At 44.0% G+C, this 21,857-nt stretch overlaps 1 protein-coding gene across 2 annotated transcripts; it reads right to left on the bottom strand.

The window, feature by feature from the left end:
- Positions 1-1,826: 1,826 nt before the first annotated feature.
- On the bottom strand, positions 1,827-17,512 carry col6a2 (collagen, type VI, alpha 2). Of its 2 annotated transcripts, XM_079284574.1 has the most exons (32): positions 17,319-17,512; positions 15,128-15,225; positions 14,877-14,977; positions 14,596-14,739; positions 13,245-13,607; positions 13,130-13,150; positions 12,972-13,037; positions 12,780-12,878; positions 12,637-12,663; positions 12,423-12,449; positions 12,266-12,310; positions 12,036-12,089; positions 11,883-11,945; positions 11,725-11,787; positions 11,544-11,597; positions 11,427-11,462; positions 11,272-11,334; positions 11,065-11,127; positions 10,889-10,951; positions 10,748-10,810; positions 10,602-10,652; positions 10,416-10,514; positions 10,268-10,330; positions 10,038-10,073; positions 9,902-9,947; positions 9,662-9,814; positions 9,445-9,539; positions 7,762-7,943; positions 7,490-7,668; positions 7,342-7,380; positions 4,972-5,306; positions 1,827-2,864 (listed from the first exon to the last, which is right to left on the bottom strand). In XM_079284574.1, exons 2-32 carry the CDS (start codon positions 15,207-15,209, stop codon positions 2,595-2,597), a joined length of 3,045 nt encoding a protein of 1,014 aa, XP_079140700.1. In that variant the 5' UTR covers positions 15,210-15,225; positions 17,319-17,512; the 3' UTR covers positions 1,827-2,594. The 2 variants fall into 2 exon arrangements, with proteins under 2 accessions (XP_079140700.1, XP_079140701.1); XM_079284575.1 differs by lacking the exons at positions 1,827-2,864; positions 4,972-5,306 and adding an exon at positions 5,537-6,722.
- Positions 17,513-21,857: the final 4,345 nt, after the last annotated feature.

Raw genomic sequence — 21,857 nt, forward strand, 5'->3', positions numbered from 1 at the left:
GGTTTTAACGGCTAGGATTACTTCTTGCTAAAACCGTAAGGGATTGTTAAGTGGATTCAGTCTCTAGGATAACCTTTCAGAACTCAGTTGTTAGACATACAATGGCTTTAACTTTTTACTGCCACGAGGAACTTTTTACTACTTGAGCAAATGAATGCACTTGAGAAATTTACTTTAAATGCAGATTAGATATTTATTGCAGGTTATATTTAGTTAGTTTGCAAGGGTTAAAGCTACAGCTCACATAAAATGTTACTACACTTGATTCGTTACTTTAAATTTCTTCTTCGATTATACTCATTAGTTTTAGATGCCGAGACGGCTCGGTTGGAGCTGGATGTTCAATGGTGCGATGAAAAGGTTCTTTTGGAGTTGTTAGGAGCGAAGGTCCGGCCGGAACCTCGGTCCTCCTGCTCTGCAGCGGAGCCCGTTCAACAGTCCTCAAAACTCAGTACAAAGTCTTTCTCGGGCTGCTGCGTCTTCTCCGTTGTCCAGTTGGTAAAGGCGAGCAGGGGGGAGAGGTGATTCTCCGTCTTTCAATTTTTGTCCACGAACGGTGGTCTTCTTTCCGTGAACAGAGACGAAGTCCTCGGACGCGGCTGTCGAACGAGGTCCAGTGTTTCTCCATGGATGGCTCGGTCGGCGTCCCATCGTGAATTCCCGTCTTGCTGTTTGCAAGTTACTTCTTTTATAACACTTTTGGGCTGCCTCTCGCATCTCTCCCCCCTCTTCCTCAACACCGCCTCCCTCAGCCCGTGATTAACATGTCATCATTGATCTGGTGCCTGTGCTTCGAAAATGACCTAACTTTTGTGTGTGTGTGCATGAGGAAATCACCCCAACTTCCCTGTCTGGGTGTTCAACATCTGTTGCACTTCCCCTTTCTCTTTTTGCCAACTCATCCTGACAAAACACTTTTCTTACATCGCAGCTCCGGTCACACAGAACATTTGTTAATCAGTTTTTACATTTGTTAAATCAGTTTAGTTAGTACACATTTGCTTATAAAATGATTATTGATCTCATCCTTCATCATTATTGTGCTTTGTGTCTTTTCTTCTCAACCATCATTATTTCCCCATCCCTTGAAGCCAACACCCTGCTTACTTCCTCTTTCTCCGTACTTTCTAGACTCAGACTGCACTATACTCAGATACACATATTATTATTATCAGGTTTACATTTGTTAAATCACTCTATGTATTAAACATTTGTTATGTAACGATCATACACTTTATCTTTAGATTACACTTTAACTATTGATTTCTGATTATATGCTTTTTATATCCTGACCTTCCCCTGATCGTGTATGCATGTTTTCGAGGCAGCTCTGTGGGCTCAACTCTTCTTGACACTATGTTTTGCATTATTAACCGGAAACTGCAAATTAACTAATAACTGAAACTGTCAAATAAATGTAATACAGTAAAAGTGCCTCCAAAATGTAGTGTAGATCATCAGAATTGTGTACTGAATGACAGTAGTCTGAATACTGTTGAATTGTCTGCTTTGTGTTCTGGCTCCCTCTGTACAGCAGAGGGAGCCAGAACACAAACACCTTGATGTCATGGATGAAAGAGATCATTTCTCTTATGTGATCAAAATCATTTGGAAAGAAATATTTTCTATCATGGAGTGGACATAAATATCCAAAAGGATGAATTGCATGATGTATGTCGGTGTTATGGACGTTTTCTATCCTTTTTTCTTTACTAAAATCAGTGTTCCTACCTGCTAAGGTTACAGTGATTTAATGGCAAATTGCACTTGGATCAAAAACATATAACACATCACACATTATTCTATTGCAAAGACAAAAGACAGTGTTGGGGTCACCACATTAGGCTTTATTTGGAATTCATGTATACAGATTAGTTCCTTTATGTTTGTCTGTGAATGCATGCGTAGTTAACGACAGCATATGCACGTGCTTGTTTGAGCGATTATTGTGTGGCTGAGTGTGGTGCATTTATGTGAGATTTTGTTTCCCCCGGAGAAGATAAGTGTACATGTACTTTCTTTTGTTCTAATCCCCTGAACAAATTCAAATCATTACAGCATAACACAATGTAAAAAGGTTTCCAGAACTACTCAAATGGCTTTGTCCTTTATTTCTACTTTAGCACCTGTAATGTAAATACTGACTTTGTGAAGACACACTGTGAGGGAGAGCGAGAGAGAGAGAGAGAGAGAGAGAGAGAGAGAGAGAGAGAGAGAGAGAGAGAGACTGCAAATAAAACTGTTTCGTACACATTCAACAATCACACACCTCTCTTTTGGAATACTTATGAGTGTCTTTGGCTGGAAGTGCTGACCATAGATTTAGAATGAATAGAACGATCAAGTTACAAATGATATTGCATGCCTCTGTGTTTGTGTGCTGGTCCTACGTGGATTGTTTTGGCTTTTGTAAAAGAATATTCACCCATAACAACGGGATATGTAGCCGCCACGGTGTCTAACATCCAATACGGTTAATGGTCACAGACGTTTGTTGATGGCTCTGCATGTGTTTATGTGTACGCAGAAGGAGCTGGCAGTTCGCTCATACTATGGGTTCTAATTCTATGGTGCAGAGCGCTACAGTTCTTCACTTAGCATATCCAGCGGACGAAGCGCTCAAAGAACGACGGTTTGTTCAGCATGGCGTAGTCAGCTCCTCTAAAGATGGCCGCATTGTCCCCTAGCGACACCTTCCGCAGCACCTCTTCGTCTGTGTCCGTCCCCATGGCGATCACCGTGGGGACGCCTTCAGCTCGCCTCATGGCAGACACGCCCTCCTCCAGCTGCTCGCTCGAGGTGATGCCATCAGTGACGAACACGAAGGCCAGCTCGGCGTTGCGACGAGCCAAGCGCTCTCCCCGCTACAAACACAACAGGCAACGTTCAGGGTTTACACTTTACTCCTTTAAGAGTTAAATGAGCAGATCAATACCGCTCTCATGTCTGCGCGCCTGAGCTGGAAGGCAAGTCGCCTAGCTTAGCGTAAAGACAGGAAGCAGGCCAAAACAGCTCGTAACACCGCAAGGTTCTTTCTGTTTGTGCACATATGAAACAAATAAGAATGAGAACCAGGCCAGCAGTTCTCACGGATTCCAATCTCCAAGCGAATCCACCTCCGTAACGCTACTTGAACGAATAGTTCGACATTCTGGGATATATGCTTATTTGCTCTCTCGCCAAGAGACGAGATGAGACGATTGATACCGCTCTCATATCTGTACAGCAGTGGCGGGTCGTCAGGGCCTGCAAGGCCTTCTCTGCTGGCCTAAACAGAATCACAAAGTTATAGCTATTTTATAATTTAATAATTTTTCTTAAATACACTACATGTATTATAATTTATAAAAATATTTTTCACATTATCTTATTTTCTCATTGCACAGCTACTGTCTTCCTCAGTTGCTCTGCTTCCAGTGCAGCTTGTTTTAAGTAGAGCTTTTATCCAATCAGATTTCACCTCTGTGTCTCTAGGTAGAAGAGAGGCCCGAGGCCTGCAGAGTCTCACCTGCAGCCAGTGCAGATTAAAGTGAATGGGGACGATATTGTTGGTTGTCATCGTGTTCAACCAATCAGATCTTTAGTTTGACATGTTGGGCGTATTCTTTGACGTGCCAGAGCCTGCTAGCTGGCCTACAAGTACGTGATTGGTCAGTGGGCTAGCCTGACGTGTGGGGCGGTGACAATCCCAAAATCTGCTGCCTCTGTCGAGCAGACATTTTCAGCCTCAAACGCATTAAAACTTATTCAACAAATACAACTGTCTTCACTGATGTCCATGAATCGAGAAGGACTTCTTACTGGAACTAAAACGCACGGATGTACTGAATAACCATGGGATTAAACTCTTTATTAACAAAGAAAGGACGATGCACTTTGTCTTTAAATATTGAACAGCAGCTCTGGTAAGTTAAATGCCTTTGTTTTTACATCTGCAGTAGCTTTAATATGCTTGTTTATATATTATTATTTGTACAACTTGTTGTTAAGGAGGATTTTTGTTTGGTTTAATATGTGATAGGAACCATTGTTACGTCCAATGTTGCTCTGGGGACATATTTACCCGGTGCCAGTGTTGGCAACTTGGCGACTTTCTCGCTAAATCTGGAGACTTTCCAAACCCTCATGGAGACTTTTTTTGTCAAACGCTACGAGTAACAAATCTAGCGAATTGTTCTGGTGTTAATGGATAATTTTCTGGTGTTTCGACGCTAAAGCACGTACGTTTTGCACTGTCGTGAACGAGCAGCGGGAGCTGCTGTGAGCCCCTCCGCCGCCGCCCACAGAAGCCTCGTGCTGCAGTCAGAGCAGAGAGGAGACGCACTCTCGGCAGATCGTGTATCTATAGGTGTTGGCTTCATTTTTACACGAAACAAATAATAACTGTAGCTGTGTTTCAGCTGCAGGACAGCAGTGAAGGCCCAGGTATAAAATGCACGGCCCGCCACTGCTGTACAGTAAATATTTATCTACAGGCAGCGGGCACATAGCTTAGCATACAGAGTGCAAACGAGGATACAGCTAACCTGACTGTGTTCCAAGGTAAAACATAAACAAATTAAAATGTTATATATCACTTTTGTTTCATCTATAATGTAGAAATGACAAATTGTGGTTTTCCGTGGGGTTATACGCCGGACTAATTCTTGGCTGGTGGCAGTGACTTCCTGGGTCCACCAAATCACTGCATCTGCCCAAGAAATAGTCCCACACAAAACCCCTGTAAAACCACAACGCGTTGTTTTTACACTTCAGTTTTTATATAACAGGTTGTCCCAGGCGATTAAACAAATACTATGTGTACTTGTTTACAGTCTTTATGCCAAGCTAAGCTAATCACCTGCTAGCGGCATCTTCATATTTACAGTAGAGACATTAGAGTGGTATTGGTCTTCTCATCTGACTCAAGATTTACTATTCCTTTTACATGTTTATGGCACAGACTGGCTGCATGTAAGTGTTTGTTTTTACCTGTGGAATCACCAGATTGTTGACCGCATAGATGATAGCACTGCCCAGGGCGGAAGAGGAGTCCATGTAGGTCACCCCAGCCAGCGAATCAGAGATCACTGTGAGATTGTGTGTGAGCGCAAACTCCACCCGCTGTTCTGTAGGGCTGCCATACTGCAGCAGAGCCAAGCGGGCATTCCTCTCGTCTGACTGGCCGGTGGCCAGGGTGAGGCTGTGAGCCACGTTCTCGATGAACTCTTTGGCCTTTCGGTGGTCCTCCAGTCCCATCCTCTCAGAGCCATCCAACAGGAACACCACATCCACTGGCCGCTGAACACAGCTAGCCACTGCAGGCTCTGGAACAGACACACACACACACACATATATATATAGTTTTATATCAGACACGGTGTTCAGTGAGCTACAGCTGGAACACAGATGCGCAGGAGTCAAAGCCAGAAAAACAGAATGCTTTAACATCCTGTAGTGTAGGCTTATTTCATCCATGCTAGTTGCAGTCTAGCTGTCTGATTGCATCTAAACCTTCTCATATCAGTAGTGTGGCCTCATCAAGAAAACACTTGTTTTAGTTTGCTCTATTATTTTATTCTCTTGCGATGGCAATATAAAACATGAATACATGTTATACAAAACAACATATTTCACATCAGTAAGTTTCCATCACCGAGCTAACATGATACCATGACATTTGGTTAAAGCCGGTCTTTGTCATCCTACTTTACAAGCCAAGCCACATGCAAAAGAAAAACATGCGCCAATCAAGGGCATAACATACAATAGTTCCTTCATTGTCAGTCCATTAACCAAACATCCACATACACCAACTCCTGACTCATATACAGTAAACTGTGTATAAAACCAGATTGTTTCCACATGTTATGGCCTTTTCACCAAGATGACTCATTCACAGAGCACAAGAAAAAAAGTAAAGGCCGTAATCATGGATGTGTGAAAAACAGCAAAAGAAAGCCATCCGAGTGATTCAGTGAGCTCGTGATTCACAGTGGAAATGAGGCTTCATCAAAGAGCTACTGTTCACTATATGCAGGAGTAACATGAATGGCTCTACAGACCAATCTGCCTCCAACAATGACATCCGCTTTCCATGAGAATGGAAAAAGTTCCTCCACAAAAGTAGAAGAAATGATATGTATCATATTTCTAACAGACACACTTTTCAGAAAGACAGCTCCATGTACATTGATTCAGAAATATTCTACGAGGAGAGGGACTATCACATTTTGAATTTTGGCCCATCATATACAGTGACTGTACATAAGGCTGCTCTGAAATGTTAGGACAGGGCCAGCATCATATCATTCAATCCTTTTGCATACAGCCCATATTGCACCACTAGAGTTAGAAAATGCCCACAGTTTTGATAAATTCTATTCTATGTCCAGCAGTAAGCTTATTAGCTATTGGCGACCATAATGGCGAGGTAGCATTTCTAGCATATTAGCATTAGCAGAGTCCTAAGGCTTTCGCTGGGTCTCCCATAATGTCTCCATAGACATATTTGAAGGAGTTGATGAACAGCTGGGTCCACTGCTGCCTGTCCTGTCCTTGGGCAAGTTTGGCTCTCTGGGCTGTGTACGCCATGGTTGCAACGCCAACCCCGTACTGCTGCTCACTCAGGCCGCTCAGCAGGCTGGTCACACCCTCCAAAGAGGTGGGGACCAATGAGGGGCTGCGTTCCTCGGCCATCGGCTTCCAGGGGGGAGGGGCTTGCCCCGATGTGACGCCCCCTCCTGAAACAAGTGGGCGGAATAACATCGTGGGCAGAGTCCCACAGACACGACGCATCAACACAGCCAACAGAGATGCCGGAGCTATACCGAGTTGCACTAATTTGCAAAAGTTTGGTCTTGTTTGTTGGCTTTACAGCGACATGAATTCATCGCATCATAGCAAAGGAGGCGAAATGACGTGTAAAAGACACAACTTGTCTAATCCTTAACTTAAAGGCGTCAGTAGCCTATGCTTCAAACAAACTAGTAGGTACCAAGCGTTGTCCGGACACATCTGAAGGCCCAAATATTTACTTCTGTTCTGAATGGCCACACCTAAAGGCGAGGCAAAAAGCCTACTGTCCTAGAGAGGTGCAGGGCGTGATGAATCATAATAATGGGGATAACAGTACACACTTTCAGACATTCTCTCCTCAAATTCATTCATGACGACAGAAGTTGTGTAAAGAATAAAAACAGAAAACATTGTCAGTTTCGGAAAGATACAAAATGTTGACATTTTGACAAGCACTTCATTTCAAGCATGTTGACGCCTTAATAATGCTGGTTACTCTGGCCTAAATGCTGAAAATCTTTGAAGATGAGACACTAAGTGATACACAATAATCTAAAATCTTACCTGATTTACAAGGGAGATCAGGGCATATGACGATGGGATCTAAAGCCAAGATAAAGACAGAATATCAGAAAAAGTACAGAGCGAAACAGCTTTATAATCCGCTAGATGAACATACTGTACATCATGTTTCCTTTCACAATGAGTGTACCTGGGCAGAGCACGGCTTCAATCCTGTCGATGAATTCCTCCGCCACCAGGTCTGCAAAGCGCTTCATACCCAGCACCCTGCCATCCTTCTGGCAGGCGATGCTCTTCAGACTCTCGTTCTCCTCAATCTGGTCGAACATGTCTCCGATACCAATAGCACTCACGTCGACGCCGGGATGACTGCTCATACAAACACAAGCATTGAGATCGATCATTTTTTATCGACACAAATGCTAATTCTAAATCACCAAATACAGCCCCAGTGCCAGGCACCTGCAGAGGTAGGTGAGCAGCGAGTCGTCATCTCTGGGGTCGAAGCGTCCGTCTGTGATGACAACTACAGTGACGTTGGCTTTGGCCCTGCGGCTGTCCCTGATCAGGTTGTCCCAGGCGTACTTGAGAGCGGATGGAGTCCATGTTCCTCCGGCGATCCACTCCAAGCGCTTCACTGCATCCTGAATAGTGGAGAAGTGAGAATGTGAGCGATGTGAACGTGCAGTGATGTGACATCACTACTGGGTGCGGACACAGAGGCAAAGCTTCCATCATTAGTTACAATATGTAAACATGATGGAATATCATTTTGAAGACATGGTCCCAGTTCGGTAAAGATCGCAGCCATGGTTGTGGACTGCACTTAAGTAAAATCAGCATATAGTTCAGTTCTAGCATGTATCAGGAGCTATCTTGAAATTGACAGCTAACAATAAATATCTCCAACAGAATTGTGATCCATTTATTTGCTTTTCATAGGGAATCTATAATTAGTGTTTGTATGCTATGTCCAGCTGTAATTGCATTCGTCACTGGTATCAATAAAGACACAAATGATAAGGTAAAATGGTTAGCGTGTTAGCAATAGCATAGTTCTAGCTTCACGGCTAGCTGTTCGTGCTTCCAGGTAGAGTTTCCCTTTTTTGAATGTTCAAAATGGCCGCCTTGTGGTATGAGTCAGGTCAATAAACTTAGGAAAATCGGCTCAAAATACAGTGTTAGCAGAAAAAGTTAAATAGTATATCTGACAAAATTCAAATGATAGAGATTTCACTGCTCTAAAAAGTTGATTGCGTTTCACAAGCACACACCTGTGTAATTAATAAGGGGAAAGTCTGGTGTTGTACTGTGTCTCTACTGTCAGTAATTCCCATAAAAGACCTACACCACCAATGTGAACAGTGTTTCTAAATACTCTCTACCATACTATACTCAGCCCAAAGCCCACTGGTTCCTAATGAAGATGTAAACCGATGTAAACAGATCACGAGTATGGTTTTATTTCTAAAAAGGTTAACACATTTTCTGAAACTACTGGACACTGTAGTTTTCAGCAAATGTATCTCAAACAGGAGTGAATACTGCATTTGATGGGGACTATCTTCAGCTGCGGATGAATACACATTTGGCACTAGATTGACTTTTTGAGGCAGCAGGACCGACAGTGTATGTATGATTGACTTAAAAGAAATAACAGTGCCCATGTTCATGAATCATCATGATCATGAAGGAACATGTCACCCAGTAAAAGAGTTTGACTCAGTGATGTGTTTTAGATGTTTTTTAGACAACAATAAAGCTTGATGCCACAGAGGAATGAGCTTTATTCGGATTTGACTATACTGGCAAGACTTTTTAGTATTGTCAATTTATTGTTGGTCTTAGTCTTTTCACCGAATTTTTGACAATGTCAAAAATGATATCACCAATCCTATTAGTTAAGGTGGGTCTACCATCTATTGCATTCCAGATTATATGTATTGGTAAATGTGAGAAATATAGAGAGGGACATAACTGTGATGACTCTCATCTGTGTGCAGACAGCACATCTGATCTAACAGTACATCCGCCCTGCTTACGGTAATTAAGACACATCTGGACAACAAACGCAAAAGAACAGTCTGTGCTACACCCCAAAAATAAACTTCAAAGCAGTGTTTGACTTGTGTTTGTGTTTGAGACCTTGAAAGCAGACAGTGAATCAATCTTGGGGTCGTCGAGTCGGATGGCCTGGAAGGTTCCACTGTGACTGTACTGAACAACCCCCACTCTTGTGCCTGGGAAAACATACAACTGTGTTGACACCAAGTTGGCAGCCATCTTATGAAGTTTTTTTTGTCAATGCACAAATCCTGAAGTCATTTAAGAACCACATGAGGGTGAACAAATGCATGACTACCTGTGTCTGACTTGGGGTCTTTGGCAAGGGATCCCAATCTGTTGATGGTGTTGATGACAAAGTTCTTCTCCAGGGTGAAATTGGTCAGACCCACTGACTCTGAGCTGTCGATCACGAACACAATGTCCAGGGCTCCGCAGCGTTTCTCACAGTCTGCAGACAAATCCCCAAACTGTGATAAGCGGACAGCTTATCAGAGCATGTTCAGATCAGAAGCAGAAACACAGCAGCTAAACTCACCACAGCAGCCACACGTTTCCCTGATGTAGTTCATAACATCACATTCCTGCAGGAAGAAACATTATATCATTACATCCGGCATGCATTTCTCTAGATGCACCAGTGATAAAAGAGTGGTTTGATGAAATGTTCTTACAGTAAGGCCGGGATCTCCCTCAGGGCCAGGATCTCCCTGTAGAGAAAGAGAACACATTCAGTTACAGTTTGGGATTGCTAGCGGATAACGTTAATCTGTAACAAGTAAACATTTGAAAACATCAGCTTAGGTTGGCATTTCCTAGCTGGATGCAACGCCCTATTTTTGGGAGTTGAAAGGCACCTGTATGTAGGTTTATCTGGTTTACAGTCCGCTTTATGTCTACTTACACCACGCCCACCATCTCCTCTTGACCCTCTTAGGCCTGGCTCACCCAGAGATCCTGGCTCACCCTGTTGTGAGGAGAGAAATTAGCATTGTGTACTTGCCCTTTTCACTCCAGTAACAAAATACATCCAACTACAATGAGTTACTCACTTCCTCTCCCGGAATTCCTTTATTTCCTGGGTCACCCTTTTGACCACAGTCTCCTCTGCTGCCACGAGACCCACGATTGCCGTTCACTCCTCTCTCACCCTGTACAGCAGTGGAGGAACGCTTTGTCAGCCGAGTGTGTCACTCCGGCAAGCAAATGTACTGAGACGAAGTGCATGTGTACGTTACCGTTGGTCCTCTTGACCCAGGGTAGCTGAAGCCAGGTCTTCCAAGGTCTCCCTGAATAGAAACAAAACAAACAGTCAAGACAAACTACAGCTGAAAACAGTCAGAGGAAGACGCTAACACACTTACACATACACAGAGACGCATACCTTTGGTCCAATCTGTCCAGGTCCTCCTCGAGATCCAACATCACCAGGGTCACCTCTGGTACCCTATGGTACAAACAGTTTTAATGTAAAGTAGATGAAGTATCTTTTTCACATGATGCCAAATTGAGACCCGTAACCTACATTTTTCCCAGCCTCTCCTGTTGACCCCGGTGGTCCCCTGGGGCCTGGCAAGCCATTGTCTCCCTGTTCAGAGAGAAAGTTGATGACAGGTGCAACAATAGTGGACAGATTAAAGAGTTGTCTACGGTGTTCATATGAACATATACAAATTATACAGATGACTTGGCTCTTCTGACCTTTGTTCCTTTGTTTCCTGATTCACCTGCAAGTCCTCTCGAGCCCTCGGGACCCATTTCACCCTGAAACATAAAATCTGCATTGAGCCCCCAAGTGGTGGAGTATTGTATCTCAATGAAAGAAATGATTTGAGCCGCTGCAAAAAATTCATAATACGTTTCACAAATATTTCACACATGCGCAGTTGTTTGCAAAATTTTTTTTACCTTGTCTCCCTTGATGCCATCCGACCCTTGACCACCCTTTGGCCCATAGTCTCCTCTTCTACCCTAGAATGCAAGAACAATGACAAAATCAATGCATGACCAATGCAGGCTAACGATGAAGTGGAGCATGATGAAGGTGAATCGGAAGTTCTTACATGCTCTCCTCTGGGTCCCGCAAGTCCAGGGGTTCCCTAAGAAAAGCAACACACAGGTGAGCTACATGAAGCTATATGTGCGTCAATGCATTTCTGTCTGTCTGTGATGAGCCTTACAATGTTTCCTTTAGATCCAGGGATGCCAGGTGATCCAGAACTTCCTGTCTCTCCCTGCGGACAAAGCACCAGAGTGTAGCGTTTCACCTCCAGCATTCCTCAAACCTATGTAACATGACCTCAGATCTAATATCTGTCCCAGCAAAGAGCAGTGATCCCTGTCCATGTGTTCCGATTTTACCTTTGGTCCAGCCTCTCCAGACGAGCCGGAGGGTCCAGCTCTTCCAGGGCGACCGGAATCTCCCTGAAAACAGGACACAATCATATGCTCACAGTCAAGCAGAGTTTAACCAGAGGTTGGATGGCTGATGGATTTTGTTTCAAATGAAGACCATGTACCTTATCTCCTTCAATTCCACCAAAACCGCGTTCACCGACGTTACCGGGGTGACCATCAGGACCCTATGAGGCGTCAAACACACACCATAAATAGGCCATAACTCAATACAATATGGATGTATTGATCATTCAAAATTGTGTTGAATGTCATACTCGGTCGCCTGGGTCTCCTTTGCAGCCGGGAGCTCCGATGTGTCCAATTTTACCCTGGGAAGAAGAAGACAGTGGCATTTCAAAACTAGAGCTTCACTTCAAAATCATTCAGCCACTATTTTAAACTTTCAGAATAGAATCAGTGTTAGTAAGTCAGTAATGATAATAAGTGGTGTTGTGTCCCCTAAAATGGGCAACGAAACTTCCTCCTTAAGTTAAGCAGCAGCTACCTTCTGTCCATCTGTCCCATTGCGTCCCGAGACGCCAGCCACGCCCTAACAATGAAGAGAGGAAACAATTAGAGAAGAAAGACCATACCATAACAAACTGTATGATAATTAATAGATTCGATTAAATAGTAAATCATGAATGGAAAAAAAATCCTACCTTTTTCCCCTGAGTTCCCAATTCTCCCTGTGCGCGGACAGAAAACCAGCGGTCATTTTACATACGATCATTTTGTGCTTATTTAGCAACAGATTATGAGCTGTAATTTGACTAGAATTTATAATCAGTCACCTACAAAGCCAGTCATTTATTTAAATACTTAAGTTATGCATTGATGAACTCGATCCACACAAAAGAGAAGTGCATGCCTCACCTTGTCGCCGAAAAGACCTGTTTCTCCCTACAGAGAGGAGGAAGGAAAAATAAAATGTGTTTTTTTACAATACAGACACAAACCAACTTCGTCATATGTAAGCGAATAGTGAACGACGGGTGGGTGGATGTTTAATGTCTTACTTTGGAACCGGGCTGACCGATGGGACCTTCGATACCGGGGTCACCTTGGCGACCTGTGTCTCCTTTAAGACCGGGGTCGCCGTTGTCTCCTTTGGCTCCCTGCAGTCAAGGAATTCAAAGGAGAAAGCATGTGTGAAGAACAAAGTGACTCGTGTGCGAATCCCGTAAGTGTGAGTGTGTGTGGAAGCTCACTTTTTGTCCTCTAGGGCCTTTTGGACCATCAATCCCTGTTGTCTCCAGACAGGTCACTTTGTAACACTGCGTCACACAGATAATGAAGACAAACAGTCAGTGTTGATGCCCTCCGAAACATGAATCTTTATGATCATTAGTTGTGTGAGCATTCTCACCTCTACGAATGCCAGATGTTTCTGTGAAGACAAAAGGAAGAAGGTGTGAGCAGAAGACGCATGGATCGTGTCTCGTGTTTCTCTGTGTGTCTCTGTGGGTGTCTTTGTGTGTTACCATTGTCTTGATGATGCTGTCAATGGTGTCCGTATGTATGAGAGGTCTGCTTTGACTCAGATCCACAGCCATGAATTCCTTCCTGTAGACGGATGCAGGAGAGTTGGCGATCTCCTTCAGCCCCGTCTCTTCCACGTTCTTGGATGCCGCAACGGAAAATATGTGGATGAGATTATCGCGAGCTCTCTCTGCTGCCTCTTTGATGCCCCCGCACGGTGTTCCGGTTACGTGGCCGTCGGTGATGACCACAGCGAATCGGAGGGCGTTGGGGGATGTGGGTGAGCTCAGCATTTGCTGCGTCATGTTGCCGAGGGCGCAGTCGATGTAGGTGCCATCACCCAGGTATTCGATTTTCCTGAGTGCCTGGAAACAGCGTGAAACAGTGAGACTTGTCGAGGCTGGATTACAAATTGGGAAAAGCAGGCAACCGTGCAGGAACCCAAGACCCTCAGGGTCTCTGAAGATATCAGGCCACAGCGATTTAGTCACCCAAAGCAGATTTACCCAGTCTTGATCTTCATTGGCATTAATAAGGGAAACTAGTAAAGAAAACTAGTAAACTAGAAAAAAACAAAACACTGAAGACGCCAACTCTGCACACATTTGGGTCTGCAGTCCTGAATGTTTTCCCAAAAGCCCTTAATCCTTTAGGTACATATAACATCACATGTAGCAGATTTGTCAGACAAACATTCATTCTGTGAACTCTACTCCAGCGTAGTATAAAACCCTATGTTATGTAACTTCCTCAACATTTGTTGCGTTGTGTTTGTGTTGTGGTTTCAGAATGATGAAGAGAGTTTGAGAACAATTTAAATGATGTAGGTTCTACAGAATGATATTTTTTTTTCCTTTGGCAACTATCATGCTTTTCCAAATTGACATATGAATATTAGGATAAGATAAGGTAAAATAAGATGATCCTTTATTAGTCCTGCAGTGGGGAAATTTACAGTATTACAGCAGCATAGTGGATCGTGCAAACAAGAGACATAGTAAAAAAAAAACAAGATCAAAACAAGTATTATAAATAAGTAATAAAACAGTAAAGAATCCACAATAACTAAAATATTATACAGAATAATTGTTGTGTGCAATATTATATATGCAGACAGAATAATTGTAGTATTGCACAGTGTATTTATATTGCACAGATTTTTTGTTTTTTGTGGTCTACTCAAAAAATCTGTAATCTATTATCTCTAATGGCTTGAAAAGTAGTGTACAGCTGCCATAAATGGGGGAAAAAATCTCCCCCTAAGTTTTGGCTGAGCACCGAATTTTTGCAAAGTCGGACTCCGCCCCTGCGTGTAGGCATATATGTGTGTGTTGCCGTGTGTGTGTCACTCACAGTGATGAAATCGTTCTTGGGTGCGATGGGACTGAACACCTTCGATTTCCGGGAGAAGTGAAGTCCACCGGTCCTCCAGTTGACCCGCACAACACCATTTATTACAGCATCATCCAACCGCTGTGCAAACTGCTCAACGAATTTCTACAACAACAAAAGGCACAACACATTATATAGCATACAGCCCACTTGGTTGACGGTCATTTAAGGATGATGACACTGTGAAACAGGGATATCTTGTGTCGAGGCTTAATTGAAAAGTATGCAGATAAACAAGGAACCTTGATGCTCTCCACCAGCGCTCCAGGGGGCGGCTCCTGCAGGGCAATGGTCTCAGATGTGTCGATGGTGAAGTACACGTCTATGGGACATTCATTTGTCTCTGGAGGGAACGCAAAAAAAACACACGTAAAGCCTCCGTGGAAAATTGCAATGCACTCAAATAAGCAAGATGAAAAGTTCCATGGCATGTCACTAAAACTGTGTCAACATATTAACATGACAACAAAGGGTTCAGTTTCATGGCACTCACTGCTGCACTCTTTGCTCGTTTGCTGGCCGTGAGTCAGGGCTCCCAAAAGAAGACAGAGCGCGATGACCTCTAACCCCAGCATCTTCCTCTTGTCCTGTCTGACACATAAAGACACAAGACAACACACAACTGAGCAAACAATCTGTTTGATTTCTCACTCGATCCCTCAAAAAACAAGAACTAAATAAAAATAAAAGTCCTGGAAAAGAGAAAAAATGCAGGACAAACACTGAATTGCAGAAATGGAAAGACATTTATGTGACTAATTTAAAGCCCAAATCAAGAAATAAGTTGTAATTGTGAAGTCGGTTATTTTTGCTGGCTGTAGTCTAATGTTACTGAATTTTCTTATCATTCCACATACTGAATGATTTTTGTCACATAGTGAGTAGTAGTAGTTGATTGCAAAGTAATTTGTAAAATCTAGATTCTGCATCTGGTATCAGTTTAATTGTACAAGGAACAGTCCGCTCACGGTTGCACAGGGAACAAAATGGCCGCCACAGAGCTATGAAACAGGTTTGAAAGGATCAGGGGGTTGAACATGGCTCTTCTCTCTTGTGTTAAATGGTGGAAATGGAGACGACAGAAGTTCGAAGAAGTGATAGATCTCAATTTAGGCTGACATTTGCCTCATTGTGGATTATTCACGCAGAAACCTGAACAGGCCTCAATATGCTGCCAAACGTCAGCCGTAACCAATGGGAGTTCAATCAGATCCAATATACACAGGCCTAAGCACTTGAAGAACTCACTGTTTCACCAAATGAATCCCGTAAATTCAAGGATAGAAATTACAGTAATTATACGAACTAAACATAGCACCTCCTCCTCTCAAGTCAAGGACAATTTTAACAGACATGACATTGAGTGATGACACAAAATGAATAGACTTTGGATGCATTTGGCAGCAGTGAGCAGGCTGCTGATTGACTATAGTCAGACTCACATTTAGTTTTTAAACCACAAGATTTCACAAGGCCTCAGTCTGCTGCCCTCCAGAGGCGTTCCCTTCCCTTACAGCCAACCTCTGTTCACCGGCTGTCTTAGATGGATTAACCCGCACATTGCTCCTTATTTGTGATTTGGCAAAACATAAATTTATATAGGGATATCCATTATGTAAATACTGACAAGACAGGTAATCGTGCAGGACCTGTCTTAATGGCCTTGTTATCCCAAGAGTGCATATTCTAAAACAAATTATTAATCAGATTACCACAAACAACTAACACACACATACACTTGATATGAGGCCTTCAGGGCCCCTGCGGGTCAGGGCCCGGGACAGTGCACACTCTGTCTGATTAATAATCCAGCCCTGCTGGCTATGTCAACAAAGCCTTCGATCAAGTGTCTTTCCATCCCATCAACTCCAAAAATCTCCACCAGATCTGAACCAGCAAGTGTCCACCACTGGACCTGCCAACTGATGTACACTGCGGCATAACCTACTGTATAGTTACACTGTAAAATAAAAGCATCCTCTCCCTAAAACAAACAGTTTATGATGTAATTTTCAATGTAAGGCCAGCAATTTGCCTTAAAATTATAATTTAAAAAAAAGACAATTCTCAAAAATGTAATGTGATTTGAAATAAAATAACCTCACACCTGCTGGCAGCTTTAAAAAAAATCCATTTACAATACTGTCAGACACCATTCCAGGCCTTCTTTAAAAAAATTCAAAGTGCACAGCAAGCGACAGACTAGTCAGCCACGCGCTTTGCTGTGGCTCCCTCTGGCGGACTGACAGCTGTGAGCTGCGGAGAAGTCGCTACTGCAGATGTTCCCACTCCTTTCACACTGTCCTGGCCAGGGGAATGAGTGCGAGTCCCCGGCAGCCTTTCACCACTGCACAGGTAAACACCATGCAAAAGAAAACATGCAGAGATAACAGCACAACTGAGAGAGCCCATGTTATATTTGTGTTGTTGTCATGGGCAATTTGTTTATGGTTTTGAAGGACTCAAAGTTTATTCTCGCAGCAGTTTGGTTTGCTGAGAAAAAACCCTAATTCCTGTTAATGAGAGTACGTTTGAAGTCATGCAAAGAGACAGAGAGCGAGAGACAGAGAGCGAGAGACAGAGAGATAGAGGCAAAGACAGGCAGAACATCACAAGGGGAATAAAGGAGATCGAAGGAGGGAGAAAGAGATTGGCACATTGCTGTGCGTAAAAGTGCTGCTTACCCGAACTTTTTCGAACAACTTCAAAACGTAATGAGCTTCTGATCCTCTGTTGATTAACTCCTCATCTCAGCAGGAGGGAAATACGAGAAAAAAAGAGAGATACGGGAGATAGAAAATTGGAAATAAAGCCCTGGATGCGCGTTTACTTCGCAGAAGAGCCGTCCGTTCGCTCTCCTGTCCCGGTTCAGCCCCAGAAGCAGGCTCTGATCCCTCCTCCTGTAGGCGCACGACGCACCCCAGTGCCCACTGCTGACCACTTGGAGGCGCCATGGCTCCGCAGGAACCCGTGTGTGTGCGCGCGCGCGCGTACCCCCAGTATCACTGCCATGAACCAGTAAAAGAGGATGCAAAGCGCAGCTGGGGTTTTGAACAGATTGCGCATTATGGACGATGCCTCAAACTGCTCAAACAGATTGTAATGTGGCAGTAATTATCAGGAGCTATGACAACTTAACTGATGCCCTCAGCGGAACACATGGGGAACCCTGGGACACTGAGCTTTAATGTCCCTGAGATAGAACATCTAGGAGGTTTCCATGGTTAATCTCGTACATGTGGTGAGTCAGTTTGAAATAGAACAGGATAAAGAGTAGACTTAACCCCCCCCCCCCCCCCCCCCCCCCCCCCATACTCGATGTCTGGTGGTCTGGTTGCAATTAGAAGGCAGAGTAAGAGGAGTTTATACTCGTTGTAAACACTAACAGATTGTCCATGAGTCTGCTCACCATGTTTATACGCATGTAAGTGCTTCAGCCGCCCGTTTGCAGGCCTATGTGTTGGTGGACACAGTGTGTGGTCTCCCTGTTAGCATATGCCATGTATGTACACATATCGGCATGGACACTCACATCTGCCCTCTGTGAAGGTAATGCATATTCTTTCATCATTCCATAGTCGCTGATCACATGTTGCTGCAGCTGCAGAAACTCTTGAGTGTATCAGAGTGTTCAATTTGCTTGAACGCTCTGATGTGGCCTGCACAGCTGCCGACGCATTAACCAGTAACACTGCCACTGATGTGTTATCCAGGCCAGGAGGCGATGTCGGGAACATGCCTCTACAGCCAAGTCCACATCCGTTACATGGGAGGCTGTCAGTTTCAACAGAATACAGGGTAATTTGAGTGAACTGAGTATATGGCAGGTTGTGATGTGAATGACTGGAGACAGGAATCCATGTCTTTGAGAATATCACATCGAAGGGACATTTGATAAAAGTGTGATCAGTCATGAGAAATTGCTGCTGGTGTACTTGCAGAAACGTGATGTATTTATACACACAAGTTTAGACTTTTTAGTCCCTCGTGCTTTTTAATTGGACTTCATCTGAAGGTATAGTGGGCTGTGATCAAGAGGTGGTTGGAGTTGAGACAGCAGTCAGCATTTTGCCAAGTGCAGAGAAAAGCAGAGGAGGAGACGGGCAGCTGCTGACCAGAGTTATTACTCTCTGAAGCTGTTCTCTCGTCTTGGCCTGGGAAGGGCCAAGACTCCTTAAAAAGAGAAGAAGAGAGGAGTGGAGCAGTGTGTTTGTGTGTGTGTGCGTGCATGTATGTGTGTGCGTGTGATGGAGAGGGGGGGTTCTGGTCTCTTTTAAAGTGTGACTCATAGAACAGGAATGGCCTCCCTCCCAAATAAGAGTAAATCAGCCTCTGCTTCTCTCTCTCTCTCGCTCTCTCTCTCTCTCTCTCTCTCTCTCTCTCTCTCTCTCTCACACACACACACACACACACACACACACGCACACACACACACACACACTCTCTCTCTCTCTCTCTCTCTCTCTCACGCTTTACATTTTTTTAAATTTATTTCTTTCACATGGACTGAAAGAGCGTTTCAGTCATGGGGGGATTTCTGTATAATGTAAGAAATTTGAGCATAGAACTGTGTGTTTAGTAGCTATAATAAAAGTGTTCAATGATTCATATTTAAGAATTCATAATTTGTCATAATCATAAGTGTTTTGGAAATGCATAATTAAGATAAGCATAAAGTGTTTTAGGATTAGTAGCTAGATGGAGAATTTGAGACATGAAGCTTTTGCCAAAGGTTGCAAAGTCTTATCTATTATATGGAATGTTTATCATAGAGGGATTAAACCATAACTGACAGTCATTGAATGTGTTAGTAAACTCAGGGACAGAAAGCCAGACAGACAGAATACACTCCTGGGAGTTAGCCAATAGTTCACTAGCTTAGGGCCCCACCTCTGCGATTTGGCCGGCTGGAGAGTTTTAGGGATGGTTGGTGGAGGGTAGCCTGAGCGAAGCGGTTTGGGGAAAGGCTAGTTTGAGGGTCCACTGCGGCTCCCGGGCCTTGCAGACCCCCCCCCCCCGGTCCATGTGGGACAGTAGTGGCTGTGGAGGCAGGTGGCCTTCCGGGAGTGGTTTTAAAGAGGGGCGGGAGGGTGGGGTGCGAAAGGCGTAGCAGGCTGAGCTATGGTGGCCGTGGGTATTTGTAGGGTGTGGCCGGAAGTGGCCCCGTGGAGGTGTGGCCCTGCTCCTGAAATTCAGCTAAGGTTTATCTCCAAGAATTGGGATATACGGAAGAGGAGGTGTTTCGAACGGATGTGGGTGGTTTAATTTCAAGTCTTTTTCTCTCTCGCGTGATGGCTCTGAGGACGGACGGGTTTTATACCTGAGGAGCTGAGTTGAGTTTTTTGCAAACGGGGTTTTATTGATTTAATATTTCATGGAAATAGTGTACTTCACTGTAAATACTGTACTTGCATCAGTGGGATTAAATTCCTTTTAATTGTAAACCAGTCTTGGTAGATTTCTTATTGCAGCGTGTGAACTGTGAACAGCAGCCGGACACGTGCTCTGGCCTCCTCGCTGTGGAACAGACTCAAACTTCCACAATAATCAGTTCCAGAGTCATAAACAGCTCGACTCTCCCGACATCACTGCAACCTTTCCCTCACCGTACCACGGAAAACACACAAGGAACGACTCAGTTCACGTCCCGTGCAAACATGCACAAAGACAAAAGCTGGGACGACAAGAAGAACATGAAAGCAAAGCATATGCGTGCAATTGCACAAATCCACACAGTCAAACAGCGGAGGCATGTTCATGCTATCTGCAGCATGCACAAATATGACTGTCTGCATTTGTAAGGGAGGGATGCAGCTCTCCCAGATGCTGTCCAGTGCAGCTCCTGAATCTGAAAGGCTACGTCGAAGAACAAACAAACAGGATATTACATAAAAATGACAAGAAGCTAACATTTACTGCTCTTTTCCTTTGTTTCTTTTCGGAATCTATTCCCCTCCTTTCCTCCAGATGTGCTTTCTGTCCAGACAAGGCAGCTGGGAGTTGTTAGCCCGGTGCACCATGAACAAACAAACACAAACACACACACACACACACACACACACACACACACACACACACACACACACACACACACACACACAAGGTCGTGCACACACCCATCCATGTGGGAAACTTATGTCATTATCAGTGAATTTCAGTGGAAAATGGTTGTGCTGAGGTCTGAGAGTAAGATGGTATTGAGAAGTTAAATCGCTTCAGAAAACAGAACGGAGGAAATTGGGTCTCAGAAGAGAAACTGCAGAAGAGCCAAGACAAATATCTGAGGAACAGTCCATCTCACACTCAAACCAAAGCCACATACACACATATCAAACAGATGGCACATGCACACATGCTGTAAATCATGCACAGAAATATGCATCGCCATGCGAGTGGGCACACCCATGCACATGCACATGCACACGCACAAACATACACACACGCAGCGGCTCTGTGGAATGCTCTGATAAGTGCAGTTTTGGCTTCGGATCTTCAAAAATGACTTAGACACAGGAAGAGATTCATCAAACAGCGCAAACACATACACTACAGCGCATGTACGTGCACACACACACAAGAACGGACACAGACGAGATCAAAATCCGGACCACATGGGGAAAAAAAAGCAGGAAAGTAACTCAAGCTGAGACAGTTCCACTGAAATGCAGTCCGGGTGTGAACTTTTAATATAAAACATGTGTCTCATTGAGCCATAGCAAAGAAGACGTTTTCAGACATTTGCGTGTCCATTCACGGTATGTTTTTTGTGTTTTTCACAAAACAATGTTTGTAGTGATACACCCTTGACCCTTTAACGAGAAATTCATTCTTCTCTTGCGCCTCTTCAACAGGGAGGTCAGAGGTCAGGCACAGCTGCAGCACAGCAACCCTGGTGCCGGTAGAGATGTGCTCAAGGGCACCTTAGCAGGCTGATCCGTGCTGGTATTTGGGGGAGTCTGCCTACTACACTGTCACTCTGCTGTATCCAGTAGAATAAATCAGCTTTTTCTGACAACCTGAGTCTTCATTAGTGGTCATTGTAACGTCTTACTCACAAAGTTATGTGCTTAGGTCAGGGGACATGATGACATCACTAAAGATCAACAAGGTAGAAAAATGAGCAGTCAGGTGACAACAGTGAAAAACAGGTAGTAAACATACTGCCACTTTTGCCTAGTTTTGTGAGGCTGTACAGCGGCACAGAGTTGCTTGAGCATAATGCG

This window comes from Melanostigma gelatinosum, assembly GCF_949748355.1.
Source record: "Melanostigma gelatinosum genome assembly, chromosome: 15".
NCBI lineage: Eukaryota > Metazoa > Chordata > Actinopteri > Perciformes > Zoarcidae > Melanostigma > Melanostigma gelatinosum.

Coding starts and splice junctions, on each gene's coding strand:
- col6a2 (XM_079284574.1), bottom strand. CDS start 15,209: ATGCTGGGGTTAGAGGTCATCGCGCTCTGTCTTCTTTTGGGAGCCCTG. Junction 12,311..12,422: donor TGGGAACTCAGGGGAAAAAG/GTAGGATTTTTT, acceptor CTTCATTGTTAG/GGCGTGGCTGGCGTCTCGGG. Junction 11,128..11,271: donor ATGGCATCAAGGGAGACAAG/GTAAAAAAAATT, acceptor TTTATGTTTCAG/GGTGAAATGGGTCCCGAGGG.